The sequence below is a fragment of the Pollachius pollachius genome (assembly GCF_949987615.1).
Source record: "Pollachius pollachius genome assembly, chromosome: 13".
Classification (NCBI taxonomy): Eukaryota; Metazoa; Chordata; class Actinopteri; order Gadiformes; family Gadidae; genus Pollachius; species Pollachius pollachius.
The window spans coordinates 3,360,004-3,378,557 of NC_136946.1; the positions used below are offsets into that span (position 1 = coordinate 3,360,004).

Sequence of the window (18,554 nt, forward strand, 5' to 3'; positions counted from 1 at the left end):
CCGACCCCAACTCCCTTACAGCTGTCTGGGGCAGGCATTTAACGAGGCACCCAGAGAGACGCTCACATGCCCAAAGACACAGTCATGCACCCAGAGAGAGACAGTCACCCACCCACCTAGAGAGACAGTCTGACATCTAGAGATAGACAGTCATATCCACCCAGAGAGACGGTTACACACACAGAAAGACAGGCTGACACCCCGAGAGACAGTCAGACAACCAGAGGCAGAGACAGTCAACCAGAGAGAAAAGTCACACACACACAGACAGACAGGCTGACACCCAGAGAGACTGTCAGAGAGAGACAGTTACACACCCAGAGAGACAATCAGACATCCAGAGAGACAGAAACAGGGGACACCAGGATATGAACACCAACGCGGGTCTTTACTTTGGTAAGTTGAGTTTCAAAATCAAGCGGTTTTTTTTTTATCACTTTTAAACTTCTTTAACCCTGCAATCCATAGTACTTTTACTTTGGTATGAAGAGTTTCAAAATGAAACCTTAAGCTTATTCGGAAATAAGACGTACCAAATAAATATCCATTGTCAACTCATTTGTTTATTACATCTTCTTGAAGTCCATTTGATACACGGTTGGATTTGTGCTCGGCTTTGTAAAGACTGCTCGGCAGAGGGGGTTCACGCCATCGCCATGACGACCAAGGGGATGTGTCGGCGATAAGGATTAATTACGTCGCTCTGTGATTATATCTGTTTGTTCCTACTGTGTACACAGGAAGCTGTGGGAGATGCCGGGAAGCAGTGCATGCTGGGAGCGCGTGCCAGGCCCTGGGAAAGCTGTTTCACAGCGCATGTTTCACGTGCACTGAATGTGGCGAGTCACTGAGAAAACGACGCGATGCTGAGGGAATGTTGTCACCCCTGTGGCATTATGGGAAATGTAGTGAATGAGAATATGCTATGTTGTGAATGAGTTTGTCCCACCCAATATATTCGAGGATTCTGGAGTAGGGTTCTTTCCGGGAAAATATATGGCCTGTTAAGCCCTTTAAGACTGTACCTGTGATTTATCTGTGATTTAGGGCTATACAAATACAATTGAACATAATTTAAATTGAATTTTGCTTTAAAAAATATCAATAATCATGTCAGTTCTCAACTAACCTAACGTTGGTGACTAAGGGGAAAAACACTTTTTGACAAAACCTCTGTGTTGTGATGGCAAAGTTTATCAACGAGCAAAAGCTTGCTGTGTGTATCTTTCAGTGTGTGGGTTACTGACCTAGATCAGAGGAATAGGAGAGTTTTTACACTGGCCTGTAACATTTATTTTGGTACCGAGACTTCAGTCACCCACAGGACTGTTGGTGCTATTGCCCCCCTCACATAGATCCATCCACATACCCCACTTTGACAACCGCTAATGTAGTGAATATGTTTTAACCCCTGTGGCATTATGGGAAATGTAGTGAATGTGAATGTGCTCCATCTATGTTGTCTTTGTTTTGAATATCTAGGCAGAGGATTGACCGGTGAGTCCTTTTACCTGGTGTCTGGGAGGATCTACTGTGACAAGGACTTCTTGGTAACAGCTACACTACCAAGTGATATACAACATAATATATAACCTTCATACATTCGTCTAACCATGTGAAAATTTCGTTTTGAATGAACCCTATTTTACCATCTGGTGTAAGAAGTTAGAAGTTGGTTAGTGGAAGTTAGAAGCCATTTAAAAAAATAACCATTTGTGACATCACAAGTGGGGGTGTTCATCCAGATTGGCTGGAATTGCCCACTTGTGATGTCACTAGGTGTTCACACCTGCCGGAGTTATAGCAGCCCTTTAGCCAGCGGTTACCATGCCAACGGGCGGGGTCTGTCTGTCTGCTCTGATCCCCAGCGCTCCGTGGTTCAGCCGACGCCCGAGGTCTGCGGGGGGTGTGGCCTCTCCATCCCCGATACGGTGGGTAGTGTGTGTGTGTGTGTGTGTGTGTGTGTGTGTGTGTTAGTGTGTCCGCCTGTCTGTGTGTGTGTGTGTGTGTGTGTTTTTGTGTATGTTCGTTCCTGTCATGTGTCCCGCCCACCGCCCTGGTGTTGTGGCTGTAGGGGGCGCTTGGGTCTGCGGCGGCGGCCATGTTGGTCGTCCCGGTAACGCCCCCCCCCCCCCCCCCCCCCCCCCCCCGGTCCAGGTCCTTCAGGCGAGCGGCCGGTCCTACCACCCCTCCTGCTTCCGCTGTCCCACCTGTCGACGGGCCCTGGAGGGCCTCCCGTTCACCGTGGGCCCCGACGGCCAGCCGTACTGCCTCAGGGACTACCACAGGTAGGGGGGCCCTCACGGCTCTGTTACCGTGGCGACCTGCTGCCTACAGTAGTCCCATGATACCCTGTTACCGTGACAACCTGCTGTCCGTACAGGTGTCTAGGATACTCTGTCACCACGGCCACCTGCCGTCATGGTAACGGTGTCTAGGATACATGGTTACCATGACAGCCTGCTGTGTACAGTAGTCCTATGATACTCTGTTACCGTGACAACCTACCATCCGTACAGGCGTCTAGGATAGACTGTTACCATGACAACCTACTGTCAACCATACAATGATGAAGATGACGATGAGGATGATTAGAAGTAGCAGCAGACGCATTAAGATTTGATTTGAACAGACAAACAAAGTGGACATTATTATTGATTTGAGCTATGCTGTTCGTTTCTTTACAAACCTCCGGCCTCAGGCGCTGGGCTGCCCGGTGTGCCGCCTGCCTGGAGCCCATCTGCCCCCTACAGGTGAGAGGGGGGAACTGTCTGCAGGATTTAAAAAACGAGGGCTATTCCTTATCAGAACATTGTTCTGAATATTTAGACTAAGCTGAAAGACGTGTCCAGCAGGGTCCTGATGATAGGTGATTTATAAATAAAATGTATTATTATATTTTTTAATAAATAAATGAATAATGTCTGTTTGTTTTCCCAAGGGGTCCAAAGAAACGGCTAGAATAGTAATGTCGGACCGAAGTTACCATGTGGAGTGCTACGAACGCCAAGTTAATCACGTTTGACAAGATCTGCATTTGTTTGATATTTGTTGAATTATTAATTATTCATCTATATTATTTATTTATATATAATTAGTTAATATATATAATAAATATTTTTACAAGACATTAATATATATATATATTTATGTATGTATATGTATATGAATGCATTTATTAATTAATATATCTCTTGTCTGGGATTGATTCTCTCTCTCTCTCTCTCTCTCTCTCTCTCTCTCTCTCTCTCTCTCTCTCGCTCTCTCTCTCTCTCTCTCTCTCTCTCTCTCTCTCTCTCTCTCTCTCTCTCTCTCTCTCTCTCTCTCTGATAATTTCCCTATCTTTAGAGATAGAGATACATTATATAAATACACACACGCACACGCACACACGCACACGTGTCCTGAGAAACCGAACTGGGGGAAACTTTGGCAGCGACACCAAGTGTTTAATTTGAGTCCCGCACCGCAAACATCTCCCGGAAGAAACTTTTTTGGACGGTCTGGCAGGGCTGCCAAAGTGAACTTTATGGTTTAACCTTAAAGGGTTGTAATATGTCTCCGTCCGTGACCGCGCGTGGCTCGGCCCTGTGCGTCCTCACGCTCCTCAACTTCGCCTTCGTCTTCATCACGGGAGCGGACTTCGTGCGTTTTATCTCATTTCGGGCGATTTACTTGAACATCACTGGAGATAGCCCCTTCTGCCAAGGTAACCCGACACCCTCCCGGTGGCTCATCTTCCGCGTCTCTGATACAGAGATACAGAGCAGTCGACAAGTGGTCGTTTAGATTAGAGATGGATGTTAGGAGTCATGTTAGGGGATGTTAACTTTACTGAGTTAATTTACAGTGCTCAATGCACATGTGGAACCAGGAGGGTGCATAATACATGCGTTGATTAACCGGGGTTGGTTGGTTGATGCGATGCTTTGGCGCTTTGGAATGAATGAAAATAGAATGAAAGTTAATCATAAGCATTAGCTAATTAATACAAAACGGCTTGTAGGGCAATTTGTTAAACCGAATAGCATCAGTCAATTCCCAGTGGCCCGGCTAGCTCAGTCGGTAGAGCATGAGACTCTTAATCTCAGGGTCGTGGGTTCGAGCCCCACGTTGGGCGCAATGTATTTTATTAGCAAGAGGGAGGGGGAGGAGTTGCTGGGAAATGTATGTGCACTGTATACGGATGCTTCGCTATTTCGTCAGGATTAGGTACACAGCCAGTTAACGTACTAACATAATAATCATTATGTTCGTTGTCCGTCGTCTCTGGAGACAAGGTAGGCTGGACGGAGGCTCTGAGCGACGGAGCGGTGCTCGGGGCACTGGCGCTTGACGCGGGGCTAGTGGCACTCTTCGTCGCCCAGCACAGCCTGCTGGCTTGGGCCCCGGTGAAACAGGTCTACCAGGCCGGCCTGGGGGTGCTGAGTCGGGCTGCCTACTGCTGCTCCACCGCTGTCGCGCTGCAGGTAACGTGATGTTTCCCAACCTGCGGCTCGAGAGCCCGGTTTGGGCCGCCTGTTGGTCTCAGCGGATATTGCTGATTTATGAGATAGATGTGCTTAAGGCCTTAATGGTGCTTTTCTTGTCGAAGAAAATATCTGTATTTTGGCAGGTCTCTTAAAGGTTCGGATATACGGACAGACTGGATTTGTGCCGATGAACGAATTAGCTTGTTTGCTATTATTTCCAATGTTATCATTTTCTCTTCACTTCTAGAGATATTTTGATGTATTTTAAATGAAGTAATATTTTAAAACACATATTTGTTTATAATATGTGTATAAATGAATAATAGTATGAATAATTTGTGTTTTTACTTGTAAACCCAAACTAATCAAGCCCCTTTTCATCCCCGCCCTCTTAACGGTCAGATCCTGATGAAGTTCTGGCAGCCGGTGCACAGCGCCCCCTGCCTGTGGTCTGTGCGCCACGCACCCTGGAATGTGTGGTTTCCTGTGCTCTGCTTTGCGCTTCACTTCCTCTGTTGGGCTATCATGTGTAGCATCCTGCTGATCTTCGACTACCCAGAGCTGCTGGGCCTCAAGCAGGTAGCCTGACGCTCAGAACCACACCAAACTACACAACTCATACATGTAAACACAGCTATATTCTTATTTACATTTAGGGCATTTAGCAGACGCTTTTTTCCAAAGTGACTTACAATAAGTAGATTTGTCAGAAGAAGAGAAACAACAATGTATCACAGTCGGTACAGTACGGATGTTCATAGAACCAAGTGCCAAGCACTAATAATCGCTAGGTTAACCCATTCCCCGTATACAAGAAAGATAGCTAGGATAAGATGCAACACAATGCTAAGTACTATTTTTTTTTTAATTTAAATACAATTTTAAGGTTAACTGATACATTATTTTCTAGTGTTGGCTATCAATTAAACAGTTGTTTATTTGCTTTTTAAGTGAACTGATATAAGCCAATTGTATAGCAACAGTCGGAGATCATGAGCTATTTATAGGACTTTGACTCTCAACTGACACCCTTCTAAAGTAAACATCAGCTCACCTGGAGTCCATCCAGAAGTACTGTTGTAAAAGAGTCAATGTTTACACTGGAGGGAATCGCAGAGGTTAAGAAAACAGTTGGATACAATAAGATAAAGGTTCAAGCCATTGTTTGTATCGTAGACCTGCTTCGATTTAGATCTCAACTCTTATATTGGCTAATAGAGTAACCTTACATTAATCTAGCACAATGTCTGTCTGTCTGTCTGTCTGTCTGTGTCTGTCTCTCCACTAATTCACTGGGGGTGAATGGGGGTCTGCCTGTCTGTCGGTCTGTCTGTGTGTCTGTCTGTCTGTCTTTGTCTCTCTGTCTCTTCCTCCCTCTCCCTCTCCAGGTGTACTATGACCTGCTCGGTCTCGGGGACCCCATGTCCCACAAGTCGCCCCGTTCCCAGAGGCTCTTCTCCCACCTCCGTCACCCCGTGTGTCTGGAGCTGGGGGTGGTGCTGTGGCTCCTCCCGGCTCTCCCCCTCGACCGCCTCCTCCTGGCAGGGAGTCTTACGGCCTACCTCGCCCTGGCACACTCCCTCGACAAGCAGGACCTGGCCTACCTCGCCAGGCAATTCAACAAGAAGCTGCAAATCTTCGCCTCGCCACCAGGTGGCGGCAACGGCGACACTGAGGACGGGGGCGACCGCAAGGCCGAATGAATGGATGAATAAAAGGTTTTGGGCAGTTGAGGGTCGAGGTGATTTCCACAAAAAAACGTAAATGTTTTATTTGTATCGTAAATCAAGGACGAACTGTTATACCACTGATCCTCTCAGATGCTGTTAAAATTATAGGATGACGGCTATGGTCAAGGAGCCAACATTTCTCTAAAGGAAGAAGCCATAATTTATGAGCAGGTGTGTTAATAGGCTATAGATCTGACAATAGCCAATTTGGAAGTTGCCATATGAAATGCAAATACTCTTCGAGCTAAATGTCCACGTCGATGTTACTAGATCTTATATTTTTACGAAAAAGTATTTTTTATAGGCCAATAATGGATCACTCACATCTATATATTTTGTATTTACACTGTATTTTGTAAACACTTGTTCAACTCGTTACCACTGAATGAATATGCAGATGTACTAGGCCTATCTTCTGCTTTAATCGATTAATAAAAAGTTGTTTCTTTGCTTTTTTAAAGTCCATTGATGTCTTGTCGTAATCCCATTAAATCATCCTGAGCTAACTCCATGACACTGTCAGTCTAAACTCATACTAGTGAACTCAAAAGCGCTCACCAGTGACAACACGGTTAAGCGTCAGCTCCGTGAGTGTTTAAGCCGCTTGGCATGCATCCTGAACTATAAATCCCCAGTGAAAGACAGCTACCCCTCTACAGGCTGACTGGGGTAAGCCTCGGACGCAGACCTCCCCCTTCTACCTGCGCTTCCCCCAGTCCCCCTCTCCAACCCTCCACCTCCTCCCCACCCCACACTAATTGGTTCCCCCTGGAGGAGGAGTAGGAGGGGCGGTTTCAGACGGGCAGTCCTGCGGGCTTTAAGCGTCTCTGCTGTGGTCCCACAATCTGGCGTGTGCCACTAAACTCCTCCAACGGCGCTTTAATGGCATTATCGGATTACCATCCAACAGCCACGACCGCAGAGAACCGTCTTTCGACTCATGTGCGGTGGATTTTATTTAGGTTGTAAAATAAAAGCTTTTGAACAGTCCCTGGAGGTCGTCAATTTTTATGTTGTCATTTTTTAATACGATTTTCTGTTCAATTGGAGTGTTTCGGAGCATCACGCACAGAGGAACGGAGGAGCGGATCTGCTTCTTGTTGAAGGTGCGATGCTGGTTTTGATGTCCACGCCGGTTCAGAAAAATCCCGACCACTAAAGAACCGCGGTGAGTTCAGTTCATTAGTTCACCCATGGACACAAATCCATTTTATTGTGAAACGAACGCATCAATGCTTCAATAGTTATAACGGATTCGTTCGCTTCCATTGTTCCAAATAGCAAAGGCCACGGAGTTTTGATTTGTATCCAAACAAAATAACCACCTATACCCATGACTCTTTATGCCTTCATATGGTGGTGCAGTGATTGTAATTCAGCCCTGCTCTGACGTTGAGCGATTCAATGTTTTCTTCTTAATTAGTTGAGTAAAGCACTGAACATATTGCGTTAGACAGGCCAGGGCTTGAGTCTGAGCACTGAGCAACAACAGGTCTGTAAACTTGGTAACAGTCCTGGACTGTTACCGTTAGGAGCTGCGCTGGGAGAGCCGTCAGACAGGTTAGTTTCACCCGGCTGATGATGTGTTGTTGCTAGTACATGATTATAAAAACATGATAATCCTTCCCCAGCGTGGCTCCAGGTGATTAGCGCATGAGTCTTACTTTATTAATGTGGGTGAGAGCATGTTGTCTTTAAAAGTAGCAGATACTTATTTTGGATTATAACTGAGGGGGTTTCTTTCAGCTCCGTGGAGGAGGAGGAGGAGGAGGAGGAGGAGGAGGAGGAGGCAGCGTCTTCATCATGTCCGTTTCCTCGCTGCCCGAGTGGAAGCAGCTGCTGCTGGAGAGGAAGAGGAGGGAGGAGGAGGAGAGGGAGCGCCGGGAGAAGGAGGAGGAGGAGAAGCTGGCCAGCATGCCGGCCTGGAAGAGGAGCATCCTCCAGAGGAGGCGGGCCAAGCAGGAGGAGAAGGGCGGCGACGGGGAGGTGCTGAGTGACAGCGAGAGCTCCGCGGGGGTCCCGCCGGCGAGTGAGCGCTCGCTCAGCCCTGACCCCGCCCCCCAGCGGCCAGACCCCGCCCCCCAGCGGGCCGACAAGCTCCTCCACGACCGCGTCTCCATGGAGACCATCGTCCCGGTGCACGAGAACCCGTTTGTCCGCACGCAGAGCGGGGGGTGGCGGGGGGGGAGGGAGGGGGAGGCGGCAGCGGGGGGGGAGGGGGAGAGGGAGAAGCTGGGGGTCAGAGGTCAGGAAGGGCCGGCAGGGAGAGGAGGAGGAGGAGGAGGGGGAGGGGGAGGAGGAGGAGGAGGAGGAGGAGGGGAAAAGGAACGCAACTCTGAGAGGCATGAAGGAAGGGGAGGAAAGGAGCGAGAGAGGGAGGAGACGAACGAGGAAGGAGGAGGAGGAGGAAGAGAGAGGAGCAGGGGGGATGGAGGAGGCCAGGTCAAGGAGAGGGAGAGACAGGTGGAGAGGTGCAGGACGGGGAGGGAGGAGAAGGAGCAGACGAGAGGGAGGAGAGAGGAGGAGAGGGAGAGGAGAGAGCAGGAGGCGGCCCCCTGGGTGCCGAGCCTCCGGACCTTCCGGGCGGAGAACATCATCATCATCGAGCAGGAGAACCAGAACGCCTTCCAGAGCCGAGCCAGGTGGAGGGAGTGGGAGGGGGAGGGGCAGGAGGAGCAGGAGAGACGAGGAGGAGGAGGAGGAGGAGGAGGAGGAGTGAGGATGGACCTCAGGGAGCTCCTGGCCGGAGGCGGGAGCGTGACGGAGATCCGAGCCTCCGAGGTCCTGATCATCAAACCCTCGTCCAGCCCGGAGCGGAGCCTCCACCTCGCCTCCACCCTAGGAGTGAAGGGGGGGGAGGATGGGGAGAGGAAGAGGAAGGACGGGAGGGAGGTGAGACGGGGCGGCGGCGGACGAGGAGGAAGAGATCACAGGAGGGACCAAAACCGAGAGGCCGGGCAGGGGAAGGGAGCGCCGCTGCGTCTGGACGCGTCGGGGGAGCGCGGGCTCCGGGTCAGCCAGCTGCTGAGCCGCTTCGGCCAGCACCACCACCTCCCCAGCCGCTCCAAGAGCTCCGAGAGCTTCGTGAGGATCCTCCAGAACAAGGAGGCGTCCGACGGCAACAGCGAGGACGAGGAGGAGAACAGGACGTGGGAGGTGAACGGGAAGAACCCGGCCCCCCGCGGCGTTCCGAAACGCTCCTTCAGCTTCTCCGACCGAGCCGCGATTGCCAAGAACAACGGCGTCAACGGAGACGGGCGCCGCGGCGACGGTAAGAAAGGGGTCGAGGGGTCTCAACGGATCAAGGAACCGCAGGGGAACCGCGGAGATCAACCCGAGGTGCGCGGCGTTCCGGACGCCGGCAGGGGTGGAAAGACGGCGGCGGAGGTGGTCCGATCTGCTGCACGCAGGACCAACGACACGACGACGACCCCGGCGGACCGGAGGAGCCTGGAGTTGGCAGACGACGCGGAAGGAGACAAGGGATTCACGGTGGTCCCGGTCAGGAACACGGAGGGCATCGCCTTCGCCCGGAGGGTCCCACTCAGGCTGGAGGGGAGGGCAGCGGGGGCCCGGGCCGTCCAGGGAGCCGGGAAGCCTCCGAGGGAAGACGCCAGCGCCGGAAACGGGAGAGCGGAGCCCGCTGGCGCCGGAGCAGCGCCCCGACACTCCGGCGACCCGTTCGGGGGAACCCAGCGGGCGTCGAGGGCGTCCGACGCCTCCGGCCCCGCCGGCGGCAGGGGTGCGCCGGAGGTGAACGAGCAAGGGACCAACGCCCACCTCTACCGCGACGGCCACGGAGAGGGGTGTCGGGTGCCCGCCCTGCCGGTGGTGGCGGCGGTGGGGACCCCCCGCGGGCTCCTGGAGATCCAGATCCCACGCACTGTCTTCTACGTGGCGGAGGACCCCGTGGAGAGGAGGAGGAGGAGCTTCCCCGGGGACGAGGGCCAGGATGGGGCCCGGGGGGGCGGTGTTGGTGGTAACATCGGCGGTGGCAGTGTTGGTGGTGTCGGCGTTGGTGGAGGCATGGATGGGGTTGGGGGTGGTTGTCGGGATTGTTGTGGTAGTGTCGGTAGCGTTGGCGGTGGCGGTGGAAGTTGGGGTGCAGATCGGGGTAGTGTTGGTGGAGGCATGGTTGGGGGCACCGGTGGTCGTGACGATAGGGGCGTGGAGGTGGAGAGGAGGGACAGCTGGCGGGTCGGGAAGCCCTTGAGTCGCGTGGAATCCCTGCGAGAGAAGATCCGACAGAGAGAGAGGGAGAAACGGATCGAGAGGGAGAGGGAGGGAGTGATTGATCTGGATCTGGATCTGGAAGGAGAAGGGGAGATGGAGAGAGAGAGACCAGGAATAACGGGGAGCGAGACCCTGCAGGATGCAAGGTCCGAGGACGGAGCAGAGACCACCGGTAGCGGCCAGGTGCCCAGCGGTGTCCGCTTTGAGGTCGGGGGAGCCGAACGAGACGAGGAACCAGCAGCACGCACAGCTCAGACAGAGGACCGCTCCGACAAGCAGGAAGCCCTCGGAACGCAGGCGTCCGCTGACGTCACGCAGGAAGTGTGCGCGTTTAAAAACAGCCCTCAGCTTCCTGTTTCAGGTCCATTCCGTGCAGCCATCGCAGACGAGGAAGTCCCGGTCGTTGCAGCAGCGGAGCCTCCCTCTGAGCCTCGCCCCGAGGCCCTGCAGTCCTCGTCCGACCACGACGGAGGCGGTTACTACGACGACGGAGACGAGGTGGACCCGCTGCAGCATGTTGAGGAGGAGCTGAGAAGGCACGTCGGCTGGCACAGAGCACGCGAGGGCGGCGGCGAGGAACAACAACAAGAAGAAGAAGAAGAAGAGGAGAAGGAGGTACAAGAGGAGGAGGTGCAGAGACAGGAAGCCGGCTCCGCCTCGCCGGACTACTCCTCCGAGGGTCTCAGCCCCTCCCCGCCGTCGTGCCTCGACCCCCCGGGCGAGATGAGCCGGATCTACAATGTGAAGGCGGTGAGCGCCACCCGGACCGGCGGGTGCTCCCAGGAGCCGGGGGCGTCGTCGGTGCAGCTGCTCAAGGTGACCCCTCACCTGCCTCAGGCGCTGCTCACACAGCTCCAGGGCGGTGGTGGTGGGGTGTCCCAGGGGAACCTCAAGCCCCGCCGGCCCGGGGACGCGGTGCCTGGGGCGCCGTCGCTGCAGCGGCGCCTGGAGAAGTTTCAGCTGAAGGAGCCGGAGGAGGTGGAGGGCCCGCGGAGAGTCCATGAACCCAGGGACTGGACGGCGTGTCGGAGGGACCAGGGCACCTCGTCCCCCACGCCCCGACTGCCCGCCTGGTCCCAACGAGCGGGCTCCCCCTCCAACCATCAGGGGCCGGCCCAGTCCAGCCCCTCCACCAAGCACGGGACCCCCACCACCACGACCCCGGACGCCCTCCTCAGGAGCCCATCGCCCGAGGGTGCTGCGAGGCCGTCCGAGTCCGGCCCCACCCCGTTCTCCTCCCCGGTTCTTTGCTCGCCGGCCCAGTCCCCCAGCACCTCCCCCTGCCCGCCCTGCTCCTCCACCTCCTCCTCCACCACCACCTCCTCCTCGACCACCCTGTTCTCCGTCAGGAGCGCATCCAGAGGCCAGGGGAACCGGGGCGCCACCACCATCACCATCTGCCCCAGGAGGCCCACTGCAGACGGAGGAGGAGGAGGAGGAGGAGGAGGAGGAGGCGGAGGAGCCGAGGTGACGACCACAGCGACCACCCCGGTCCAGACTCAAACGTCTAACGACCTGGCGCCCCCCAAGGTGGAACCGAAGAAGAAGAGGTTCCCCAGGGTGGAGGAGATCGAGGTGATCGGTGGATACCAGAACCTGGAGAGGTCTTGTCTCTCTAAGAACAGAGACACCGCCAAAAGAGTGAGTAGGCCTTCTTGTTTCATGTCTCTTGAGTGTTTGATGTGCTGCAGCAGCCGGGTTGGTTTGTACCTCCGCGCCAGGTTATAGGCAGCAGCCACCGTTGGTTTGATGTGTTCAGTGTTGGATGTGTGGTCGCTGGGGTCTGGGGAAGCACTACACTGAGATGAATACAACTGTTCAACCTTTGACCCTGAAGAAAATGAGATAGCAACGCAAATCAGTTGTGTGGTGGATTTGTGTTTCAAGGCTGAGATTTGGAGGCCCAAACGAGGTATAAAATAAGAGATCTGTAAGATATTCAAAATGTATTGATCCCTGAGGGCAGTGTGGGTAGTTGAGAACCAGCTGAAGATATGGTTGAATTTATGTTCATAGCTTTATAGAATGATATTAAAAGAAGAAGATCAATGAGTACAAGCAGAACAACGCCTCCTCCACGCTGTCTCTCTGTGTGGAGAGACCAGCAGGCCACTATGACCGCACAGTGTGTGGAGAGACCAGCAGGCCACTATGATCCCACAGTTAGTGGAGAGACCAGCAGGCCGCTATGACCGCACAGTGTGTGGAGAGACCAGCAGGCCGCTATGATCCCTCAGTGTGTGGGGAGACCAGCAGGCCGCTATGACCGCACAGTGTGTGGAGAGACCAGCAGGCCGCTATGATCCCTCAGTGTGTGGAGAGACCAGCAGGCCGCTATGACTGCACAGTGTGTGGAGAGACCAGCAGGCCGCTATGACTGCACAGTGTGTGGAGAGACCAGCAGGCCACTATGACCGCACAGTGTGTGGAGAGACCAGCAGGCCACTATGATCCCACAGTGTGTGGAGAGACCAGCAGGCCACTATACAGGCTGGTCTATTCAGGCTGGTCTCTCCCAGCGCGTACCCCTGCAGGCCGAAACCCCTCCAATCCGGAGAACATCCTTGTTGATGGGGAGGTGGCGGCTCCGCACACGGCCTCAGGCTAAGCTTGTTAGCGCCTTAGTGAGCACGACAAGTTGATTCCTTCACACGTGAAGGCCGCGACACTGACCTATCAGGAGACAGCCGCGCTGTCAGCTAGGAGCACGCTGAACGCCTGCTTCTGTCCCCCTCTTCAGGGAAAGTTTAACGATCGCGACTGGAGTAGTTGGTGGTTTGAGTGACGGCCTCTTTTAGCTCACCTGGTAGAGCTTGGTACTAACGCGGCCAGGGTTAGGGGTTCGATTCCCACAGGTTTGGAAAGGTGACAATAGTGGTTTAAACAAGTCCTGGCCCGAAAGATATACATATCCTATGCAGGGCTTTCTAATATTGCATTATATCATAGCAACCGAGCTATCTCTATAGCAATCTCTATCTCTATTCATATCTATGTCTCTATATCTATAGATAGATATAGATAGATATAGGGATATATCAATCTGTATATATATAGCTATCTCTATTTATATTTATACCTATATTTATATCTCTATATCTAGCTCATATACAGTATGTATCGATCTCTGTATCCCTATATCCAGCTCTATTTTTCTATCTCTATATCTATCTCTCTGTGTCTCTCTATCCGTTCATCTGGTTCTCCTTAACGAGTTCTGTCTGAATTTTTCAGCTCAGTCAGCTCTTCTTTCTGCCTGCAGACAAGCCTTCTCTGTGTCCTCCTGGCCTCTCTGGCTCTCTCTCTGTTTCTCTTTCTCTCTCCCTCTCCCTCTCTCTCTCCCCCCCCCTCTCTCGCTCCCCCCTCTCGCTCACTCTCTCCCTCCCCCCTCTCTTTCTCTCTCTCTCTCTGTCTTTCATTCTTTCTTTTTTTTCTCTCTCTCTCTCTCTCTCTCTCTCCCCCCCCACCCCCCTCTGGTCCGTGGGACTGGATTCCTGGCAGCGTGGTCGGACCCTCTGGTCTGACCCGTTGGTTCTGAACCGGTTCTCACTGGAGACCAACGGCCCTCTGTAGGCGCTCAGAATAAATAGAACAATAAACGACATCATACTAATTAATCATGCTGATTATACTCTCATTAACAGGAAGACAGAGAAGTAAGAGTTATGAGGAAGATTTGAACTGACCACCACTACCAGAATACTGAATGAACTGGGACTCAGCCAGTTAAACCATCACTACCAATAGACTGTATGAACTAGGAAAAAAACACCATTAACAGTAGTGTCTGAACGAGGGTAACAGCGTTCTAGTTTCCCTTCACTTCCTCCTGCTGGTGCCCCAACTTCCGTAAACAGCGGACAGAATGAACACTTGAGGCTGAAGCACCATTAGGAGGAAGTCTCGTTGTTCTCCGACCTCGGCCGCTGGACAGAGAATCCACCACAGAGCAGCAGAACCTCACTTGTGTGCTCGCGGAGTTTGGAATGCTCAATATCGTATCGAGATTCAAAATCATTAGATAATCCCTTGCTTTTGCTTCCAGAGATGCATAATACTCTGTGGGTCTGTTTGACTGACCTATCTGTCAGCCTATCTCTCTGTTTCTGTCTGTCTGCCTGCTTGTCTCTCTGTCTGTCTGTCTGTCTGTCTGCCTGCCTGGCTTGTGATAACCCGGCACGGTGAGCGAACAACCTCCTCCCCAAACAGGACACAACTTTGCTGGGCAAAAGCCAAAAAGGCATGTTTAATCTAAAGTCAAACAAAGTCTCATACTGAAAATAATACAATAACGAAAAAAACCTGGGAGGAATCGACGGCCCTATCCCCCCCGTGGGTGGAATCCCGGTCACCCACGAGGACCGGTCTCTCCGTACAGGAGTACCAGGGCTGGGAGAGCCCTGAATGAGTGGAGAAGCAGGCTATTTAAGCCCTGCTTCTCCACCTGTTCCTCAGGTGCTCTGCATCTACTTAATTGGCCCGGGCCGGGTTGTGTCTGTCTGTCTGTCTGTCTGAATGTCTGTCTGCTGCAATTGTATTTTTCTGCCTCTCTGACCACCTGTTGCCCTCCCATGAGGCCTTTCCATGACGTTCAGTGAGGTTATGCTGCTCTACTTTATAGCTGTGAGCACTAACAATCGCTAGGTTAACCCATTCCCTGTGCACCACAAAGAGAGCTAGGATAAGATGCTGCACAATGCTAAGTACTGCTTTTAAGTGCCAGGACGTACAACATACAAGGAAGGGGGGAGGCTGTGTAGAGTCTGTCTGAACTCTCTCTCTCTCTCTCTCTCTCTCTCTCTCTCTCTCTCTCTCTCTCTCTCTCTCTCTCTCTCTCTCTCTCTCTATCTCTCGCCCGCTATGAGATCAGGTTAATCAGGATTACTCCAACTATCAGCCTTCCTTAAGACCAGGGTTGAGTGTATGTGTGTGTGTGTGCATGTATTTGAAGTGAGAGTCTCACGAGTGTGTGTGTGTGTGTGTGTGTGTGTGTGTGTGTGTGTGTGTGTGTGTGTCTGAGTGTCTGTACAATTTAACATCCATTTAATCCCAGCCTCTAAGCGTGTGTTTGCTACTAGGTTCAGTGTGTTCTACTCCTGTAACCCCTATAGTATGGTTCATGAAGTACAGTGTAAATTCAGTTCATGCCCCACCCACCCACACGCACACACACACACACACACACACACACACACACACACACACACACACACACACACACACACACACACACACACACACACACACACACACGGCTCTCAAGAAGACAGACGCCCTGATCTGCTACTTCCTGTTAAGCGTCTAGAGCTGTGAGCTGATTGGTCCATAAGGAGATGTGGGTGAGGGCGTCTAGTCAGTGGTTAGGGTGTTCAACTAGCAGTTGCTAAATACCGGTGACACTCCCAGCTACTGGTAGGGTGTACGAGATCACAGCAGAACACCTTAAATCTCTGCAGAAAGGTTCTGAACCGAATGAAGTGTGCAGAGCATATTATGGGATGTTTCCTAGTAGTCTTTTTGTGTTCCTAGAGGAACATATGCTCTAAGGTTATACTTGCAGTTTCATAATTAATGCATCAGCTTTTTTTTGGGTTCCCCTTCTCTCTCCCCTCCTCTTCTACTCCTCCCTCCCTTCTCCTCTCTCCCCCTCCCCCCTATCCTCCCCTTCCTCCTCTCCCCCCTCTCCTCCCCCTCCTCCCCTCTCCTTTCCCCCTCTCCCCCCTCCCTCTCCTCTCCCCTCTCCCCCCTCCCTCTCCTCTCCCCCCTCCCCCTCCCTCTCCTTCCCCCTCTCCCCCCTCCCCTTCCCCCCCTCCCCCTCTCCCCCCTCTCCTCTCTTTCCTCCCTCTCCCCCCTCTCCTCTCTTTCCTCCTCTCCTCCCTCTCCCCCCTCTCCTCCTCTCCTCCCTCTCCTCCCTCTCCCCCCCCCCTCTCTCCCCCCCCCCTCTCCCCCCCCTCTCCTCCCTCCTCCCTGCAGGTGAAGGTGTGTTTCTCCGAGGCCCAGCTGGAGCAGGTGTGTGAGTACCCCTCAGAGTCCGCCATGATGGCCGCCGCCCACCTCCAACCCCCCGACCCCGATGACCTCATCCCCCCGGAGAAGGAGGAGGGGGGCTGGTACGAGGAGGAGGAGGAGGAGGAGGAGGAGGAGGGAGGCCTGAGGGGTCCTGAGACAAGGGCGACCCGGGTTCTGAAAGTGGGTCAGTGACACTCGCTTCTTAGCCGGGTGACATGTGATGAGTGACATGTGATGAGTGACATGTGATGAGTGACATGTGATGAGTGATGACCGGCATGTGATGAGTGACATGTGACATGTGATGAGTGACATGTGATGAGTGACATGTGAGAGTGATGAGTGACATGTGATGAGTGACATGTGAGAGTGATGAGTGACATGTGAAGAGTGGCATGTGATGAGTGACATGTGAGATGTGATATTTGATGAGTGACATGGGATGAGTGACATGTGATGAGTGACATGTGATGAGTGACATGTGATTAGGATAGAAAACACTTGGTGCGACATGTGATGACTGACATGGAAGAGTGAAATACAAGACACTCAACACCTGCTTCTCTCCCTCCTCCTTCTCCTCCCCTTCCTCCTCCTCCTCCTCCTCTCCTTCCTCCTCCTCCCCTCATCCTTTCCTCTCCTTCCTCCTCCTCCTCTCCTTCCTCCTCTCCTCTTCCTCCTCCTCATCTGTCTCCAGATGAGTCTGGCACTGGGTAGAAGACACGCCCCCCGCCACATCATGAGGTCTTCGTCATGCTCTGCCCAGTAGGAATGGACCATGAACTCTTGAGCTGCGATTGGTCCGATGGTCCATAGAATGCGACGCACAGATGTGAAACATGTCATGGTTCAGGGTCACCAGGAATGTACTTGCATGAGGGTCAATGTGGAGTTGAAATGCGAAGAGTAGGTTTCATGGAAGAAAATCTAGTTTCATTGTGTTCAAGGAACGAATCAAATCCTGTGTCCACATTTGTTATGTTCTAAAGATTGTTATGAAGAGAGTTGTGTTTAGATTCTGACACTCAGCTTTAGGTACTGGGTGAGGATCACTTGTCTATGCAAAGCAGTGTTTTATTGCGTTTGGCTTCCAAACCCCCTTGTTAAAGCTGGGGTAGGCTGTTTTTTTTTTTAAGGCTTTGTTTGAAATTCTCTTTACATCCCGACAGCAATCAATCAATCAAATGATCGGACAAAAAGAATACAGTATCTGTGGCTTTTGCAGGCTTTCCAATCCAATCGGATTGGATACTTTCAAAATCTGGAATACTCTGCCTGGTTTCCCTAAATTGCCTACTTTAGCTTTAACTGAAGGAGCCTATGTTCATTTGGTAGATATTTTATTTATATTTACTGAACCTTCAAACGACAGCTCAGTATTGCCTCAGCCTCATAAAAGTGTTTTATGTGCCTGATGAGGGGTTCCCCAACAGATGATATATCCATGAGAAATGTTCAAATGTTCTTGTTTGAAGCCTTTTTGTCCTTTTTGTTTTTCTGTTAGAGTGATTGCGCCACCTAGTGGTTAAAACACTCTTTAAGGGGCTTCGTGAAGCCTTTACTGTTCTCAGTGAATCGCGTGAATCGACGGCTCCGTCTCAGTTAGCTGGTGCATTCAGCAAACATCATGGTTAAAAAATGGTAAATACGTTTTATTTTGCGTATATTTGATTTATTGTCCTGCTGAAAAATACAAAAGTATGTGTGAAAGATGGACTTTTGTGTGAACACAAGGAGTTGCTACAGAATTGTATTCTCCTGTCGATTGTATCTGACTTTGAGTCGATTTGTGTTTTGTTGTTTTTGTAAATTATTGTTTCATTTTGGAGAAAGAAAAGGTGAATTATTAGATTTTACAGCTTTTCATTCAATTTTATTTTATGGTTGGAGAAGCTGGCTTCAAGAGGGAAATAAAAAAGATGTATAAAAAACAATCGGTGAAGTATGAATCATGTTTTCTTATATTGTTGCATGCATCCAGCGCATGGAAGTGCAGTAGCCTACAGGGTTTCAGTGCGTACGTGTGTGGCCTGCAGGAGTCATGGAGGGGAACCCGCCCCACAGCGACCCCTGGCGGCCGAGGACGTGTATGCACTGCAGCTTCAGTGGC

General features: G+C 51.9%; 3 protein-coding genes across 3 annotated transcripts; all 3 read left to right on the forward strand.

The window, feature by feature from the left end:
- The first annotated feature begins 1,006 nt into the window (after positions 1-1,006).
- limd1b (LIM domains containing 1b) lies at positions 1,007-3,072 on the forward strand. Its single transcript, XM_079749234.1, has 5 exons — positions 1,007-1,550; positions 1,869-1,931; positions 2,158-2,288; positions 2,702-2,753; positions 2,942-3,072. Exons 1-5 carry the CDS (start codon positions 1,422-1,424, stop codon positions 3,023-3,025), a joined length of 459 nt encoding a protein of 152 aa, XP_079605360.1. The 5' UTR covers positions 1,007-1,421; the 3' UTR covers positions 3,026-3,072.
- A 403-nt stretch (positions 3,073-3,475) lies between these two features.
- On the forward strand, positions 3,476-6,665 carry nrm (nurim). The gene is made up of 4 exons (XM_079749231.1): positions 3,476-3,709; positions 4,276-4,469; positions 4,875-5,051; positions 5,861-6,665. Exons 1-4 carry the CDS (start codon positions 3,556-3,558, stop codon positions 6,173-6,175), a joined length of 840 nt encoding a protein of 279 aa, XP_079605357.1. The 5' UTR covers positions 3,476-3,555; the 3' UTR covers positions 6,176-6,665.
- A 1,340-nt stretch (positions 6,666-8,005) lies between these two features.
- Positions 8,006-18,378, forward strand: ppp1r18 (protein phosphatase 1, regulatory subunit 18; the record flags this gene model as incomplete). Its single annotated transcript, XM_079749328.1, has 7 exons — positions 8,006-8,356; positions 8,903-9,046; positions 9,164-10,181; positions 10,311-10,454; positions 10,797-12,076; positions 16,409-16,624; positions 17,142-18,378. The coding sequence occupies 7 exons, from the start codon at positions 8,006-8,008 to the stop codon at positions 17,211-17,213; spliced, it is 3,225 nt and encodes a 1,074-aa protein (XP_079605454.1). The 3' UTR covers positions 17,214-18,378.
- Positions 18,379-18,554: the final 176 nt, after the last annotated feature.

Excerpts from the sequence above, each read along its gene's own strand:
- limd1b (XM_079749234.1), top strand. The coding sequence starts at position 1,422 with ATGGGAAATGTAGTGAATGTGAATGTGCTCCATCTATGTTGTCTTTGT. Across the intron at positions 1,551-1,868 it reads ACTGTGACAAGGACTTCTTG|CGCTCCGTGGTTCAGCCGAC; the intron begins GTAACAGCTACA and ends TCTGATCCCCAG. Across the intron at positions 2,754-2,941 it reads AGCCCATCTGCCCCCTACAG|GGGTCCAAAGAAACGGCTAG; the intron begins GTGAGAGGGGGG and ends TGTTTTCCCAAG.
- nrm (XM_079749231.1), top strand. The coding sequence starts at position 3,556 with ATGTCTCCGTCCGTGACCGCGCGTGGCTCGGCCCTGTGCGTCCTCACG. Across the intron at positions 4,470-4,874 it reads CCACCGCTGTCGCGCTGCAG|ATCCTGATGAAGTTCTGGCA; the intron begins GTAACGTGATGT and ends CTTAACGGTCAG. Across the intron at positions 5,052-5,860 it reads AGCTGCTGGGCCTCAAGCAG|GTGTACTATGACCTGCTCGG; the intron begins GTAGCCTGACGC and ends CTCCCTCTCCAG.